The sequence below is a fragment of the Ovis aries genome, chromosome 13 (genome assembly GCF_016772045.2).
Source record: "Ovis aries strain OAR_USU_Benz2616 breed Rambouillet chromosome 13, ARS-UI_Ramb_v3.0, whole genome shotgun sequence".
Classification (NCBI taxonomy): Eukaryota; Metazoa; Chordata; class Mammalia; order Artiodactyla; family Bovidae; genus Ovis; species Ovis aries.
Window position 1 is genome coordinate 39,177,512 of NC_056066.1, and position 17,001 is coordinate 39,194,512.

At 42.0% G+C, this 17,001-nt stretch overlaps 2 protein-coding genes across 5 annotated transcripts in view; one reads left to right on the forward strand and one right to left on the reverse strand.

The window, feature by feature from the left end:
• CRNKL1 (crooked neck pre-mRNA splicing factor 1) overlaps nt 1-7,464 on the reverse strand; it is a 27,220-nt gene extending 19,756 nt beyond the window's left edge. For all 4 annotated transcript variants that reach the window (XR_001044485.5, XR_009596058.1, XM_004014300.6 and 1 more), the window contains exons 1-5: nt 7,313-7,464; nt 2,754-2,906; nt 2,032-2,123; nt 1,082-1,240; nt 522-688 (exon numbers count right to left, since the gene is read on the reverse strand). Coding sequence is in view for 2 of the 4 variants with exons in the window: in XM_004014300.6 (XP_004014349.1) it covers nt 522-688; nt 1,082-1,240; nt 2,032-2,123; nt 2,754-2,906; nt 7,313-7,363 (622 nt within the window). In the remaining 2 variants the exon portion in view is untranslated. The remainder of the gene's footprint in view (nt 1-521; nt 689-1,081; nt 1,241-2,031; nt 2,124-2,753; nt 2,907-7,312) is intronic.
• A 59-nt stretch (nt 7,465-7,523) lies between these two features.
• Nucleotides 7,524-17,001, forward strand: part of CFAP61 (cilia and flagella associated protein 61) — a 250,124-nt gene continuing 240,646 nt past the window's right edge. Inside the window, exons 1-2 of the mRNA XM_060397508.1 lie at nt 7,524-7,584; nt 12,775-12,925. Of these exons, the coding sequence (XP_060253491.1) occupies nt 12,783-12,925 (143 nt within the window). The 5' untranslated portion in view covers nt 7,524-7,584; nt 12,775-12,782. The remainder of the gene's footprint in view (nt 7,585-12,774; nt 12,926-17,001) is intronic.

A 17,001-nucleotide genomic window follows, 5' to 3' on the forward strand; every position in this document is an offset into this window, starting at 1 on the left:
GAGCCACAGCTACTGAGGCCTGCGTGCCTAGAGCCAGTGCTCTGCAATGAGAAGCCTGCACATGTCATCTAGAGTAGCCCCTGCCCGCTACAATGAGAGAAAAGCCTGCATAGCCAGAAATAAATAAGTAAATAACTGAGAAAATAAAGACGAGGACACCTAGGCTCCAAGGAGTGATCTGACGCATCGAGATCACATGGCTAGTAAACAGTAAACCTCTGGACCAACTCCAGTACCAGTGCCCATGACCAACATACACCCCAGAGCAAACAGGGCCTTACAGTATTAACTTCCATAAGGAACCACAGTGTTAATGCCAAAGGATAAACAAACCCAAGTCTCCCTGGAAAAGAGACAACTATCCCGACCACAAACTTTTGTTCTGAACAACTATGTCCCTAGAAAATATAAACGCAACTTATGAAGCAGAAGTTGACTTCTGGGCCAAAATCAGTGACTATGTGTCCCAGCCAGACCACAGCTCCCCAGCAGTGCAGCAGGCAGACCCATCCAAAGGATATAGCGCTCATAGATGGTGCGGGCCCGGTCCACCTCCTTGTATCTCAGCTCGAAGTTGATGTATGAATGCCAGGCCTGCTCCTCGGGCCGCCACTCCATCCAGCGCTCGAAAACCTGCCGGGCACCAGCGACGTTCCCGAGCATCTCTTCCATGTACGTGTACTTGTACCTTCAATAGAATCATCTGAACTTATTGGTCACAGTCAAAATGACTTCAGAAAAAAACGGTCTTTGGCAATCTCTGGCTCTAACTTTGTTAACACGTGAAGAGTCAGGGCTTTATCTTCCCAAAAGGTGAAGTCAAACATGTTTCACCTATTAAAATATAAATCTGAAAAGGATTTATATAGCAACTAAGCCCATGTGCTACAACTACTGAGCCTGTGCGCTCTGTAGCCCATGAACCACAAGTGGAGAATAGCCCACACATCACAATGAAGACCCCACATACCGCAACTAAGAGTCGATGCAGCCAAATAAATAAATAAATGTAAACACATGTACACACAAAAATGTGCAAATACAGTCTACAAAAAGCCATTTCATTAGATCAGGAACTTACCAGAACTGGTTGACTCGAGGCAGAGTTGTTATGGCTCGGTCCCAGATATTCCGGGCGTGGTTGACCTGGCGATTCTTCATTTCCATTTCGGCATATTTCAGCCATAGTGTAATATTTCGGTAGTCCACATCCAAGGCGCGTTCATATATGGATCGAGCCCTTGAGAAGCCAGATTTGGAGGATATCAGTTACAGCACACGCCACACACCTGGCAACCCCCTCCAAGGCTCGGCTATTTTTTCAGGTGTTTACTGTGAGTGACGTTCTGGGCATAAAAAGGTGAAAAGATATTATGTTCTCAGGAACCTTGTAAGTTTTAGAGAAAGGCTGACATACATGTAACTGCAATGCAATGTGATGTTACAGTGAAGGTCTGCACAAGGAAGCAGAGCGGAAAGAAAGAAAAATGTCAAGTGGAAAAGTTAGTTAAGCAGTAGGTGAGAACTTGGGCAAAGTCCCCAGTACCAAGATAAGTGGGGAGGGGGGGGGTCCCTGCTGGCATCAGGGTGAGGAGACGCGGTGAGTTCTGGGCCTGGCCAGTAGGGAGAACACAGGAAGGTGGGACAACAGGAAGGGTCAGGTCATGATTTCATTTTGTTGGCCACTGGTTTTGAGTGGAACATTAACTCTTAAAAAAAAAAAAAAAAACAAAAACGAATTTCCTAATATGGAGAAAATGGATGGAACTGCACTTCTCTGGCTGCAGAGTGTGTGCTGGTGATGAGACCCACCTGGAGAGCCTGCTTCACTGTTCCCCGCGCAGGACCAGCCCACCATAGCGCTCCTGAGGCCCCTCAAAGGAACCCTAGGGTCCCAAGGAACAAACTCTATAAATTTTTATTTTATTATTATCAGAGGCACACGGTTTTACACTTGCTTTAACTTCTGTGTTTTTGTATCTGGTAACTTAAGGATTTCTATTTACAGAGTTACATGCTCAGTGACTTTACCTCTGAATCTCCTTTAGACTCTCTTCCCATTGTGCATATTTTATCCAGTTACTAATCACAGTCCTGTTTTTTCTTATGTTATCTTCGAAAGTCTGGCAAAAGGCAAAAAGGGTCAAATTAAACGGAAAACAACTAAAGATGACATTGTCTTTTGTCTATTAACCCTTGTACTAAGAAATTTATTCATTTTGCTCTTATTTAAGAGAAATTACATCCTGGGATCCTTGAGAGATAAGAAACCCACTGAAGAAGGTTAAAGTCACAAGTGTTTCTTTAAAATCTTATAGGCAAACAAAGAGGATTTAAAAAAAAATAATCCCACATCCTGGGGTGGGGGAGGTTGGATCAGATCCCCAGGTCCTCTTGGCTCTAGCCCAGGTGTTACCTCTCAGCACAGAAGGCCGCTACAGACAGAAGAACATGGCGCAACCTCACTGCTTCTGCCCCTCCTCAGCTGTCAGTTGTTCTGCCTGGCAAACTCCCACCCGTCTTTGATTCAGCACTAAAAATTCTGTCCGTGGTGGATTTAATGTAAGACAGACAACTCGTGGTTATTTTATGAAGTTTAGCGATAATGGAACCACTTGGTGAGCAGAAGTCACATTACGCAGGTGGCCAGAAACACTAAATTCTTCTTAGTTTATAGTCTCTTATCAGTGAGGAACTTTTCAAACTCTGGTCTATAAATTCTTAATGATATTGACAGACTGAAACAGACCAACCTTCCTCTTCCGTAGTTTGTAATCGTTTAACTCCTCTTCATCTGTGATCTTCTGTTGAGGGGGAGGTGGAAGAAGCTCAAGTTCTCTCTCCTTAGCTTCTCTTAGCAGTTGCTCCGCAGTGATCTGTACTTCAGCTGGGGCTTTGTTTTTCACCTTTTAACACAGGAGACATTTCCATTTTTAGCAGATGCTTTTCACACAACGTGTAAGAAACAAATGAACTTTTTTTAGAATGTGAACTTTATGAACGCTATTACAAGATGCCCCCTTTGCATGACATGCTCCCATTTCTCTATGAAACTAAAAAAAAAACAAAACCACAAACTTTTAAATTTCATGCAAGGTATTTATCACAAAGCCATAGATAAAAGTCTCAAGAGGAAAGGTCGCAAAAACAACATTTCTCTTTTAGAATAGTATAATAAATTTTGAGGATGCCTAGGTAAAACTCTAACCGGACGTCTTATCAAGATGTGCACCATGCCTTAACTGGCATTTCAACCTCTATTTGCAGAATCCTTCAATTTCTGCCTTGGCCCCAGGTGGATAACCGTCTTTGATTTTTCATGGCATTTCAAGTCAAAGACGTATTCAGTAAGTTCCTATCATATAATTAAAATTCATGTCACCTGTTTTGACCTTTTTTTTTTTTTTACTGTAGCTATGACAAAACTTAAAATTACATTAAATTTTTATGGGAACTGTGGAGCCCAACAGAAGTTTATGGAACTGAACTATAAGAAATACTAAGTATTTAATGCCATGTGTGCAATGACGATGCTGAGGGCGCCTATCTAATGAACATTAAGTGCCAGAAACTGTGCTGAGTGCTTTCTATGCACTCTCTCCCGGAATCATCCAAACGGGACCTAAAGGACAGGCTCTAGAGAGTCATCTGAGATGGAGAAAGACGTGAGGGAAGAGTATGTGCAAACGTTTAGGACAAATGCTGTCACATATTAAGCATTCGCTAAGTATTAACCCACTGGAGAAGGCAATGGCAAACCACTTCAGTATTCTTGCCTTGAGAACCCCATGAACAGTATGAAAAGGCAAAATGATAGGATACTGAACGAGGAACTCCCCAGGTCAGTCAGTGCCCAATATGCTACTGGAGATCAGTGGAGAAATAACTCCAGAAAGAATGAAGGGATGAAGCCAGAGCAAAAACAATATCCAGCTGTGGATGTGACTGGTGATAGAAGCAAGGTCCGATGCTGTAAAGAGCAATATTGCATAGAAACCTGGAATGTCAGGTCCATGAATCAAGGCAAATTGGAAGTGGTCAAACAAGAGATGGCAAGAGTGAACGTCGACATTCTAGGAATCAGCGAACTAAAATGGACTGGAATGGGTGAATTTAACTCAGATGACCATTATATCTACTACTGCAGGCAGGAATCCCTCAGAAGTAATGGAGTAGCAATCATGGTCAACAAAAGAGTCCGACATGCAGTATTTTTAATGGTCTCTGTTCGTTTCCAAGGCAAACCATTCAACATCTTGGTAATCCAAGTCTATGCCCAACCAGTAATGCTGAAGAAGCTGAAGTTGAACGGTTCTATGAAGACCTACAAGACCTTTTAGAACTAACACCCAAAAAAGATGTCCTTTTCATTATAGGGAACTGGAATGCAAAAGTAGGAAGTCAAGAAACACCTGGAGTAACAGGCAAATTTGGCCTTGGAATGTGGAATGAAGCAGGGCAAAGACTAATCGAGTTTTGCCAAGAAAATGCATTGGTCATAGCAAACACCCTCTTCCAACAACACAAGACAAGAATCTACACATGGACATCACCAGATGGTCAACACCGAAATCAGATTGATTATATTCTTTGCAGCCAAAGATGGAGAAGCTCTATACAGTCAACAAAAACAAGACCAGGAGCTGACTGTGGCTCAGATCATGAACTCCTTATTGCCAAATTTGGACTCAAATTGAAGAAAGTAGGGAAAACCGCTAGACCATTCAGGTATGACCTAAATCAAATCTCTTATGATTATACAGTGGAAGTGAGAAATAGATTTAAAGGACTAGATCTGATACATAGAGTGCCTGATGAACTATGGAATGAAGTTCGTGACAGGAGACAGGGATCAAGACCATCCCCATGGAAAAGAAATGCAAAAAAACAAAATGGCTGTCTGGGGAGGCCTTACAAATAGCTGTGAAAAGAAAGAGAGGCGAAAAGCAAAGGAGAAAAGGAAAGATATAAGCATCTGAATGCAGAGTTCCAGAGAATAGCAAGAAGAGATAAGAAAGCCTTCTTCAGCGATCAATGCAAAGAAATAGAGGAAAAGAACAGAATGGGAAAGACTAGAGATCTCTTCAAGAAAATTAGAGATACCAAGGGAACATTTCATGCAAAGATGGGCTCGATAAAGGACAGAAATGGTATGGACCTAACAGAAGCAGAAGATATTAAGAAGAGGTGGCAACAATACACAGAAGAACTGTACAAAAAAGATCTTCATGACCCAGATAATCACGATGATGTGATCACTCACCTAGAGCCAGAAATTCTGGAATGTGAAGTCAAAGTGGGCCTTAGAAAGCATCGCTACGCACAAAGCTAGTGGAGGTGATGGAATTCCAGTTGAGCTGTTTCAAATCCTGAAAAATGATGCTGTGAAAGTGCTGCACTCAATATGCCAGCAAATTTGGAAAACTCAGCAGTGGCCACAGGACTGGAAAAGGTCAGTTTTCATTCCAGTCCCAAAGAAAGACAATGCCAAAGACTGCTCAAACTACCGCACAATTGCACTCATCTCACACGCTAGCAAAGTAATGCTCAAAATTCTCCAAGCCAGGCTTCAGCAATACATGAACTGTGAACTTTCTGATGTTCAAGCTGTTTTTAGAAAAGGCAGAGGAACCAGAGATCAAATTGCCAACATCCGCTGGATCATCAAAAAAGCAAGAGAGTTCCAGAAAAACATCTATTTCTGCTTTATTGACTATGCCAAAGCCTTTGACTGTGTGGATCACAATAAACTGTGGAAAATCCTGAAAGAGATGGGAATACAGACCACCTGACCTGCCTCTTGAGAAATCTGTATGCAGGTCAGGAAGCAGCAGTTAGAACTGGACATGGAACAACAGACTGGTTCCAAATAGGAAAAGGAGTACGTCAAGGCTGTATATTGTTACCCTGCTTATTTAACGTATATGCAGAGTACATCATGAGAAATGCTGGGCTGGAAGAAACACAAGCTGGAATCAAGATTGCTGGGAGAAATATCAATAACCTCAGATATGCAGATGACACCAACCTTATGGCAGAAAGTGAAGAGGAACTAAAAAGCCTCTTGATGAAAGTGAAAGTGGAAAGGAAAAAGTTGGCCTAAAGCTCAACATTCAGAAAACGAAGTTCATGGCATCTGGTCCCATCACTTCATGGGAAATAGATGGGAAACAGTGGAAACAGTGTCAGACTTTATTTTGGGGGGCTCCAAAATCACTGCAGATGGTGACTGCAGCCATGAAATTAAAAGACGCTTACTCCTTGGAAGAAAAGTTATGACCAATCTAGATAGCATATTCAAAAGCAGAGACATTCTTTGCCGACTAAGGTCCATTAGTCAAGGCTATGGTTTTTCCTGTGGTCATGTATGGATGTGAGAGTTGGACTGTGAAGAATTGATGCTTTTGAACTGTGGTGTTGGAGAAGATTCCTGAGAGTCCCTTGGACTGCAAGAAGATCCAGCCAGTCCATTCTGAAGGAGATCAGCCCTGGGATTTCTTTGGAAGGAATGATGCTCAAGCTGAAACTGCAGTACTTTGGCCACCTCATGCGAAGAGTTGACTTATTGGAAAAGACTCTGATGCTGGGAGGGATTGGGGGCAGGAGGAGAAGGGGACGACAGAGGATGAGATGTCTGGATGGCATCACGGACTCGATGGACGTGAGTCTGAGTGAACTCCGGGAGTTGGTGATGGACAGGGAGGCCTGGCGTGCTGCGATTCATGGGGTCGCAAAGAGTCGGACACAACTGAGTGACTGAACTGAACTGAACTGAACTTTAGTATTAACCGCCGACGGAAAAAGTGAGATCAACCAAAATACAGCCCTTGTCATCTCTTTTCACTCCTTCCACTCTCACCCGGGGTTGACTCCTATTACAGCCTTCAGCACAGCTTAATCATCACTTCTTGCGCTGGAGACCCCTCACACGAGCCCAGGAAGCCACGGCCTATTCCTCTGGGGCTCAGGAGCCTTTGCAAGGCTGCAGTTCTACCCTTACGCAGGGTAGCTCGTAGCCCGCTCTACCCGGAGCCCCAGCGACTAGCGAGTGTCTGTTTCAGCGTGTCTGTGCTGAAGAACCTCTCTCCTCCCCCAGATAAACACTTTTTAACACGACGACCACGCGGACGCGGAGGTGACCCCCATCCCCGGCTGGCCCTCCCCGCCCGCGGCCCCCGCTCAGGTAGGGAGGACCAGCTCCCGGGACCACACGCCTCCCGCCCCAGGGACCACACGCCTCCCGCCCCAGGCACCACCAAGGCCGGGCCAACCCCATCCCCGGCCTCCTCCCACAAGGCCCCGAGCCGCTCACCTTGGCCACTTTGGGGATCCTTTGCTTCCCGGCAGCGGTGGAAGCCGCCATGGCTGCAGCGGCGACCGCGGGCGAGCCCGGGACCACAGAACCTTCCCCGAGGGCTCGCCCACACCGCGCAACTTTCCGACAACAAGCGGGATCCCGGAACCGGAAGCGGAACTGGCTGGGGCGACCTTTGACCTCTTTCCCGCGCCGTGACGGAGTCAACGTCGTTTCTGTGGTAACCGGGCTGCGCGTCCTCTTCGGAGCCTGGGACTCGGGAGTTGCAGGTGAGGTGAGGAGTGCTGGCTGCATCCGGGCCGTCAGGGGCACATCCTCAGATCGCCTCTGGGATTAGGATGACCGTGCGAGGACGGGTGGATCCGTGAAATCGCGGTATCCCGCAAGGGGACAGGAACCCGGCTACCGTGCGGACGCTCGAGGGCGGGGGTGGGGTAGAAAACTACCTCCTGGCATACCTAGCGGCAAGCTGCTGACCTCCTCGGCCGCCCTGAGCTGGGGTGCATTCTGGGCTTTGTAGGCCCGAATGGTCAACTGCCCCTTGGTTTCCGGACAGTTGTGACCAAATAATTCTATGGCTTATAAATGAAAGTGACTGAAGGAATTTTAAAGCCAGATAACAGAAAAAAGTGAAAATAAATCATCGGAGTACTAGCAAATAACCCAGCCTTATAATGTCAGATAAGCAATGTAATATATCAATCTTAAATAATATCAGATAAACAGATATTTAAAATTTTCTGTCATTGTGTCTTAATGTCAATTTTCGTAGCGCCAGTTCGCTTAACTTTTGTTGTTATTGAGTCGCGAATTCAGGTCCCACTCTTTGCGACCTCATGGACTGTAGCACACCAGGCTTCTCTATCCTCCACTATCTCCTGTAATTTGCTGAAATTTATGTCCGTTGAGTCAGTGATTGCATCTAACCATCTCACCCTCTACCACCTCCTTTTCCTTTTGCCTTCAGTCTTTCCCAGCATCAGGTCTTTTCCACTGACTTGGCTCTCTGAATATAGTGGCCAAAGTATTGGAGCTTCAGCTTCATTCCTTCCAATGAACACTCAGGGTTGATTTCCTTTAGGACTGACTGGTTTGATCTCCATGCAGTTCAAGTGACTCTCAAGAGGCTTGTCCAGCACCACAACTAGAAAGTATAAATTCTATGGTGATCAGCCTTCCTTATGGTCCAGCTCTCAAATCTGTGCATGACTATGGAGAAAACCATAGCTCTGACCATACAGACATTTGTGGCAAAGTGATATCTCTGCTTTTTAATATATTGTCTAGGTTTGTCATAGCTTTCCTTTCAAGGAGCAAGAATCTTTTAATTTCATGGCTGCAGTTATCATCCTGCAGTGATTTTGGAGCCCGAGGGGAAAAAATATCTGTCACTGCTTCCATGTTTTCCCCTTCTATTTGCCACGAAGTGATGGGACTGGATGCCATGTTTTTTTAATGTTGAGATTCAAGCCAGCTTTTTCACTCTCCTCTTTCATCCTCATCAAGAGGCTCTTTAGTTCATCTTCACTTTCTGCCATTAGAGTGGTATCATTTGTGTATATGAGGGTACTGATATTTCTCCTGGCAATCTTAATTTCAGCTTCTGATTCATTCAGCCCAGAATTTCACATGATATGCTCTGCATAGAAGTTAAATAAGCAGAGTGACAATATACAGCCTTGGCATACTCCTTTCCCAATTTTGAACCAGTCAGTTGTTTCATGTCCAGTATGCTTCTTGATCCACATACAGGTTTCTCAGGAGACAGGTACGGTGGGCTGATACTCCCATCTCTTTAAGAATTTTCCGCATTCTGTTGTGATCCACACAATCAAAATCTTTAGTCCTTAACTATATGACATAAATAATATATTTCACCAGGATTAAAGAGAAAATCTGTGTAAAGTGCCCCATAAATACCTAACCTGTCTTCAGAAGCAGAAAAATTATGTGTACACAAATGGTTAGAAATTTTTAAAATAAACTTGATTTTTTAGAGCAGCTTTAGATTCACAGGAAAATTGAATGAAAGGTACAAAAAATTTCTATTTCTGCTGCCCCCTCCGCCTCCAGCCACCCCATGATTAATATCCACCACCAGAGTACTGCATTTGTTACAGTCCATGAACCTACATTGTCACATCACATGTCATTATCATCCAGTGTAAGGGTTTACTTGCGATGTTGTGCATTGTATAGGATTTGACGAATAATACAGTGCCATGTATCCATCATTACAGAATGGTAAAGAGCAGTTTGTGCTAAGCTGTGTCAGTCATGTCCGACACTGTGCAACCCTAAAGACCGTAGCCTGCCAGGCTCTCCTGTCCGTGGGATTCTCCAGGCAACAATACTGGAGTGGGTTACCATGCCCTCTTCCAGAGGAAAGAACAGTTTAACTGCCCTAAAAGTCCTCTCTGCTTCACCTATTCATCCTTCCCTCCCCATTTTCTTCTGGAAGCCACTGACTTTTTTTTTTCCAGACTATCAGCAGTCTTTTTCAGAATATCATATCATAAGAGTGATATAGCAGAGAAGGCGATGGCACCCCACTCCAGTACTCTTGCCTGGCAAATCCCATGGATGAAGGAGCCTGGTGGGCTACAGTCCATGGGGTCACAAAGAGTCGGACACGACTGAGTGACTTCACTTTCACTTTTCACTTTCATGCATTGGAGAAGGAAATGGCAACCCACTCCAGTGTTTTTGCCTAGAGAATCCCAGCGATAGGGGAGCTTGGTGGGCTGCTGTCTATGGGGTCACACAGAGTCGGACACGACTGAAGTGACTTAGCAGCAGCAGCAGCAGAGTGATATAGCGGAGAGGCAATGGCAACCCACTCCAGTACTCTTGCCTGGAAAATCCCATGGATGGAGGAGCCTGGTAGGCTGCAATCCATGGGGTCGCTGAGAGTCAGACATGACTGAGTGACTTTACTTTCACTTTTCACTTTCATGAATTGGAGAAGGAAATGGCAACCCACTCCAGTGTTCTTGCCTGGAGAATCCCAGGGATGGGGGAGCCTGGTGGGCTGCCGTCTATGGGGTCGCACAGAGTCAGACACGACTGAAGCGACTTAGCAGCAGCAGCAGCAGCAACAGAGTGATATAGTGTATAGCCTTTAAAGACTGGCTTCTTTCACTTAGTAATATGCATTTAAGATTTCTGCCTATTTTTCATGGCTTGGTAGTTCATTGGTTAAGAGATTTTTGACAGCTGCCAAGTCTCTTGTCCATGTATTTATGTATGTAAAACTATCACATCTACCTCTGCAGATAGTTTTTTCAAAAAGGTTTTTATGCTGATTTCTCAAATGGAAGTCATTCATAACCAATATAAAAACAGTTGCCATAGTTCTGTATCACCATTTTATTATTTAAACATTTTAAAGTTGTCTCACTTTTCAAATTCTAGATGAATGAGATTTTATATAACTGCCATAAAGAGAAGTCACCTATGGAAATAAATAAATAGCTATTAAAATAAAAAAAGATATTTACCTTAGGTGAATTCCCTAAAATCTGTAACTATATGCAATTGATTTGACGAGGTTCAATCATTTATAGCTGCCTCTCAAACCTTAGAATGTTTCATTTATGATTGTCATCCTTCCATCTCACAAGTTTTTATTGTGTGGTAATTCAATCCAGCTGTTGTTTCTAAAGCAAGATTTATCATCATTATTACTTTTTTCCTGACCGTCAATGCCTATTTAGATATATCTTCTCATTTACTTTTCTCTCCCCAACATTTCATCCTGTATTCTACTCCTTTCTGATTTTAATTTTCTTCTTCCTGATATACAGCTTTTACTAGTTCTTTCAACAGGGTTCTTTGAATGGTAATTTCTTTGTAGTGAATTGTCTTATATCACCTTGATTTTTAAACGATTATTCAGCTAGATATAGAACTCTCACTTAATGATTATTTTTACCTCTGTATTTTTGAAATACTTGTTCTGGTAGTAGGGAAACAGTAGCCTACAGGCCACATTCAACTCATTAACTATTTTTTAGGTGGCCCACAAGCCAAGAATTAAAAAAAAAAAATGTTTAAACAATTGAATAAAAGACCAAAAGAACATTTCAGGATACACTCAACCATGTAAAAGTCAAATGTCAGTGTTCATAAGTACAATTTTATTGGAATACAGTCATCATGTAATTTGTGCAAGAATATATCTAAACAACAGCAAAAAGTCAAATGATACAATACTGTGTTTCAAAAGAATTCAGTGCACACTGTGTAATTTCATTTATATAGTGTTCAAAAAATGGCCAAGGGCACTATGAGATAGAAGTCAGAATGGTGATTACCTGTGGATGGGGCCACCTTCCAGGGCGCTGGGAACACTCCACACTGCTCTTAGAATTAGTGCGATGGCGAAAATTAACTTCCCTCTTTTCCAGCTTACTGGCTTAGCCCATAATAATGTATTTCCCCTTAGGAAACAGGAAAAAAAGAAAAAGGGAGGGAAGGAAGGAGGGAGGAAAGGAAAGAGAGGGAGGAAGAGACACATACACCTTGAGGACCCTAGACATTGAGACAGATGGAGCTCGTCTTGGGCCTGCTGTTCTGTCAGCAGCATCTCCCGTGTGTCTTTCTCAACGTGAGACTCTCTGCCTTTGCTGTCATTAGAGATTCTCCTCAGAATGGCTGTGGGGAAGGCTCGGTGTACAGAGAAAGCTGCAACTTTATCCTGGAGCTTCCCAGAGACTTTCATGGGCATAGGGGCCCCCTCTGGAAGCCCCTTGCAAGCCATGTCTCATACTTCTTTGGCCACAGACCTCTTTTCACCGTAGGACTTCCCAGGTGGCTCAGTGGTAAAGAATCTGCCTGCCAAGCTGGAGACGTGGGTTCGATCCCTGGGTAGGGAAGATCCCCTGGAAAAGGAAGTGGCTCAGTATTCTTGCCTGGGAAATCCCATGGACAGAGGAGCCTGGTGGGCTACAGTCTGTGGAGTTGCAAAGAGTCCAACATGACTGACTGACTAACAACTCTTTCAACCTCAAAATATCCCCCAGGACTGCTGCCCTTTGGGCTCTGGTTTGAGAGAGCTCCGTTTGCACAGGGGGCAGCGTCTGTATTTCCCCTCTAACTCTTGACCATGGTGGCTAATTAAATATGAGAACCCTGAATCAGTAAATAATTCCTTTCAATGTTCTTCAGTCCTATTGTTTGAATATTTTTAAAGCAGCTTTGTGGAAAACAGAAAATATCGTTGCAGTCACTTCTAGCCAGGCCAGTTCTCAGAAACCTCATTTTCCTGGACAGACAGGTGTCAGCTAGTTTTGGGGGACAGTTGTCATAGCCTACACCCAGGGGAGATGTATCCCACCAACCATGCTCACCCTGACCACACGAAGACTGAAGGAATGTCCCATTTTTGTAAATACGTAGCTAGACTGGCTCATCATCTCAGGTTAACAGTGGGCTGTTTTTCTCTCTTTTGGAGACAGGATCAAAAATGTCAGTACTCACCTCTCCAAGAGGAAAAGTTGAAGTGGTACATTGCCGAAGAACAGAATCACAGGATATTTATTGTATCAAAAACCTCATTAGAAAATTTACCCAGAAGCTCTTTGGAAATCTTAATATCATCTATCTTCTGTAAGTATGTAAGCCAAGGGGCTCTACTCCTTTGTCTTCACGGGGCTTATGGCAAGGAAACAGACAGCAGGAAAGTCTGCCCTTCTGAGCAGAAGGTCTCTGGGAATAACCATCACTAAGTCTTATAACAAACATAAAAATTGGAAAGATTTCTCACAGCTTTTGGATTCAGGCAAACTTGAGTTCAAATCTCGACTGCCTCACCTACCAGTAGAGTCACTTAAAAGCAAGTTAATAATATTAGCTACCAATATTGAGAATTTATTTTCCTTCAGACTCCGTGCTTTGCCAACACTGTCTTGTTTAATTCTGAGGTATTCACCATCATGCCCATTTTTACAGATGAGAAAGTGGAGGCCCGCCCAAGGTCCAGCAGTTAGTAAGTGACAAAGCCTGAATGTACTCTCAGCCACTTCTGTTCATCTGTTCTTCTAAACTTTGAATTAGGCATAGTTTGTTTTTTTTTTTAGAAAAGATCTTTTCTCTCCCTGTTTCTTTTGTTTTTGGACACTAGAATATGAATATAGGGCTTCTCTGGTGGCTCAGATGATAAAGAGTCCACTTGCAATGCAGGAGACCCGGGTTCGATCCCTGGGTTGAGAAGAGAATGGCTACCCACTCCAGTGTTCTTGCCTGGAAAATCAATGGACAGAGGAGCCTGGTGGGGTACAGTTCATCGGGTTGCAAAGAGTCGGACATGACTGAGCGACTAACACATACAAATATCCTATAATCAGATCCTCGTTATTTTTATTGAGCATGTTAAGAGATAGCTCAGTAATTTGGATCTCATAAATCTTCAGATTAAATGCAATTGAAATGTTTAAACTAGGCCAGCCTAAGACATTAAAATTTACAGTTTCTGATCACTATACTGATGAATGTAGTGTAAATTTGGCATAGTTTTGTTGGAGAGCAATAGGGCAATATGTATAAAAGCTTTAAAAATATGTGTACCAATGAAATTATTTCTCTTTTTTGGCCTTATTGTGGATTAAACACCTTAATGATGTCCTCTGGATGGAAACATGTTGATATGCACACACACACACACAAGTTGTCAGAATGAAATCAGAAACTTCAGGACAATAGCAGGAACCCATGCCACTTTCTCCTTGAGAATTTTTTGCTATATTCTAGAAACCTCACACTTCTGTTTTGACAGGTTTGCAAGGGACAGAAGTTAAATGCTCCCTGCACTTAAGGAGGGAAGTGTTAGATTTCTTTGTATAAAATTATATTATTTGTAGGGATGAAGGAGATATTAAACCCACTGCATAAAAGTAAGGAAACTTGGCCATTTCAACTTCAGCATGAATGAAATGGTTGGGGGGAGGGATAAAGCTCCTCTGCAAAAGCTTCAAAACTTCCTAATTAATGGATGCATTTTCAGACAACCAAATGAAGTTAATTTACCCATAGACTGAATAAAGTAAAGGCAGTGGAAAATTTGATTAAAAGTGGTTACAGGCTGTACTGTATCTAGGAGACCGCTGAAATAAATGCAGATCAGGTCTGAAAGGGTGGAGCTTCAGCTTAGACTTCAAATAATACTCACAGATAAGGTTCCAAGGAAGATAAACTCACAGCTAAAAATCACAACACAAATACACAAGGAGACAGTCATCATTAGTGAAAATCAAAGACAAAAACTATACACTTTGAGAATCAGACTCAAAGACTTCAGATATTAAGTCATAGAATATAAAATAACTATACTATGTCTAAAGTGAAAAGGTATGTTTTAAAAGACCATAAAATGAAAAATGCGTATTGAAAAAGTCTAACAGACCATCTAGAAAGAAATAGAGTTAAAATTAAAAGCTCAGTAGATGAATTAAGCATCATAATAGACACTGGTGAAGACAGAAGTAGTGAACTAGAGGATCAATAAAAATAGATTACCTGGAATTCAGCACAAAGAGACAGAGACAAAACATAAACATGGGATACTTAACAATTAGGTATGATCAGACATCTAGAAGGACATAATAGAAAGTGGAAGAGTCAGTATTTGAAGAGATAATGGCTGGGAACTTTCCAGAATTGTTGAAAAGCACACATTCTTACAGAAAACTCAATGAATTCCAAATAAGAAAAATGCACAGAAAATTCTACAACTAACCACATCATAATGAAATAGCAAAACACCAAAGCTAAAGAGAAGATCTGGAAAATAGCTGTAGAGAAAAAAGAAGTTGCCTGCAAACAACTGAAAATTAGTCTAATGATAATTCTTACTAGCAACAATGGTACCCAGAAGACAGTGAAATGTTGGAGAGCAAATAACATCAAACTAGAATTTATACCTAGTAAAACAATGTTTCAATACTTAGGGGAAAAAATGAACAAATTTTTTAAGATAAACGAAAACTAGCTTATCAGTTACTTTACTGGTAGACTCTGAATTAAGGAAATTCCTCAGAACATACGCTAAGCAGAAGGAAGAAAATCTTGGCTGGAAAAACCCAATATAAAAGAAGGAAAGTAAACAAAAATATGTATAAATATTTTTAAAAATCTAGCTTGTATGAAACAGTAACATTAACAATTAGATTAACAATTACTAATCTAATATACTAATTATAAATGGTAAGTTATAAAATATAAATAATGAGTTAGATAAAATACAGGACAAAAACAGCTGATAAATTGGGGGTCATGTGATTAAACTGAAAATAGCTTTAAGGATTTGTTGAGGAGGAGGGTGTGGTAGCTAGTATTCAGAGGTGTTCCCCCTCCCTCCCACTTACCACACACCCTTTATCAAGTCCTTTTCAAGTGTCTTCTTGTCCTGAGTAAGGGCTGGCCCTGTGTATAGAAATCAGCAACATGGATGCTCTATGACTTCAAGTCTAGACCATAAGAAGTCTACAGCTTCCCCTGCTCTCTGAAATGCTCCCTCTTGGAACCCAGATGCCACACTGTTAGAGGCTCAAGTCACAGGGCTACGTGCACGTGTCTCACCTGACAGCAATAACCAGCACCGACCGCTAACAGTGTGAGTGGAACCATTCTGGACTGGATATTCAGCGGACTCCAGCTATTAGCACCACTTGACGGCCATCACCTGAGAGACCTCCACCAAAAACTGCTCAGTCAAAACCAGCTAGCCCACAGAACCGTGAGAGATGATAAAAAACCGCTGTTTGGAGCCTAGGGGTGGTTTGGTACATGTCAGTTGATAACTGGAACAGAGGGTAAAGACTTTGTTAGAAATACATGTTAACTTGGGCTAGTATAATCATTAAAGGATAGGTGTAGAGATTATAACTGCTGATCTATAGAGGGGGAAATTGAACAGGAAATTAACAAGAAACCAGAATCTAAAAGCAAGAAAAGAGGAAGAAAAAAGAAACAGCATAGAACACATTAAAATCACAAATAATAGGAAGATTGAAAAAAATTCTGTGTATCGGCAATCAAAATAAATGTATCTGAACAAAATTCTTCAGTTAAAATATAAAGATGAGTAGATTGGCTGAAAACAGAACAAAACTAAGAGGAGTCATGTTTTACATATGAGACATACCTAAGGTATAAAAAGTCACAGAAGGATTTAAAGTTGAAGTATTTGGGGAAAAAAGGGACAGGAAACCTTGTTTCACTCTTACTACTTAACGAGGCAGAAAATGGGAACCCTTTTTCAACAAGATTTTCACCAAATACAGTTAAGTAAAACGAGTACTGGCTGAATCTGAAATTCCTGAAACCTGTTGAATAAATAAAGCACTGCTCTAATGGAAAGAACTCTGATTTCTATTGCTGGTAACATCTTTGAACTTTAATATGTTTTGATGAAATACATACATGTGCAAGTGTGTGTGTGTGTGTGTGTGTGTGTGTGTGTGTGTGTATTTTTTAAGGGCTCCTTTGGCTTGGATTTGGCTTATTACAAAGGATAATTTTAAACCAGCTTTATTTTATTTTTTTTTTTTTGATTTGATTTTATTTTATTTATTTTTTTTTTAAAATTTTAAAATCTTTAATTCTTACATGTAAACCAGCTTTAAAGGCACACACCTTCTCCCTCTACCTTATCCCTCCTTTCCCGCTTTCACTCTCACGATGATTTT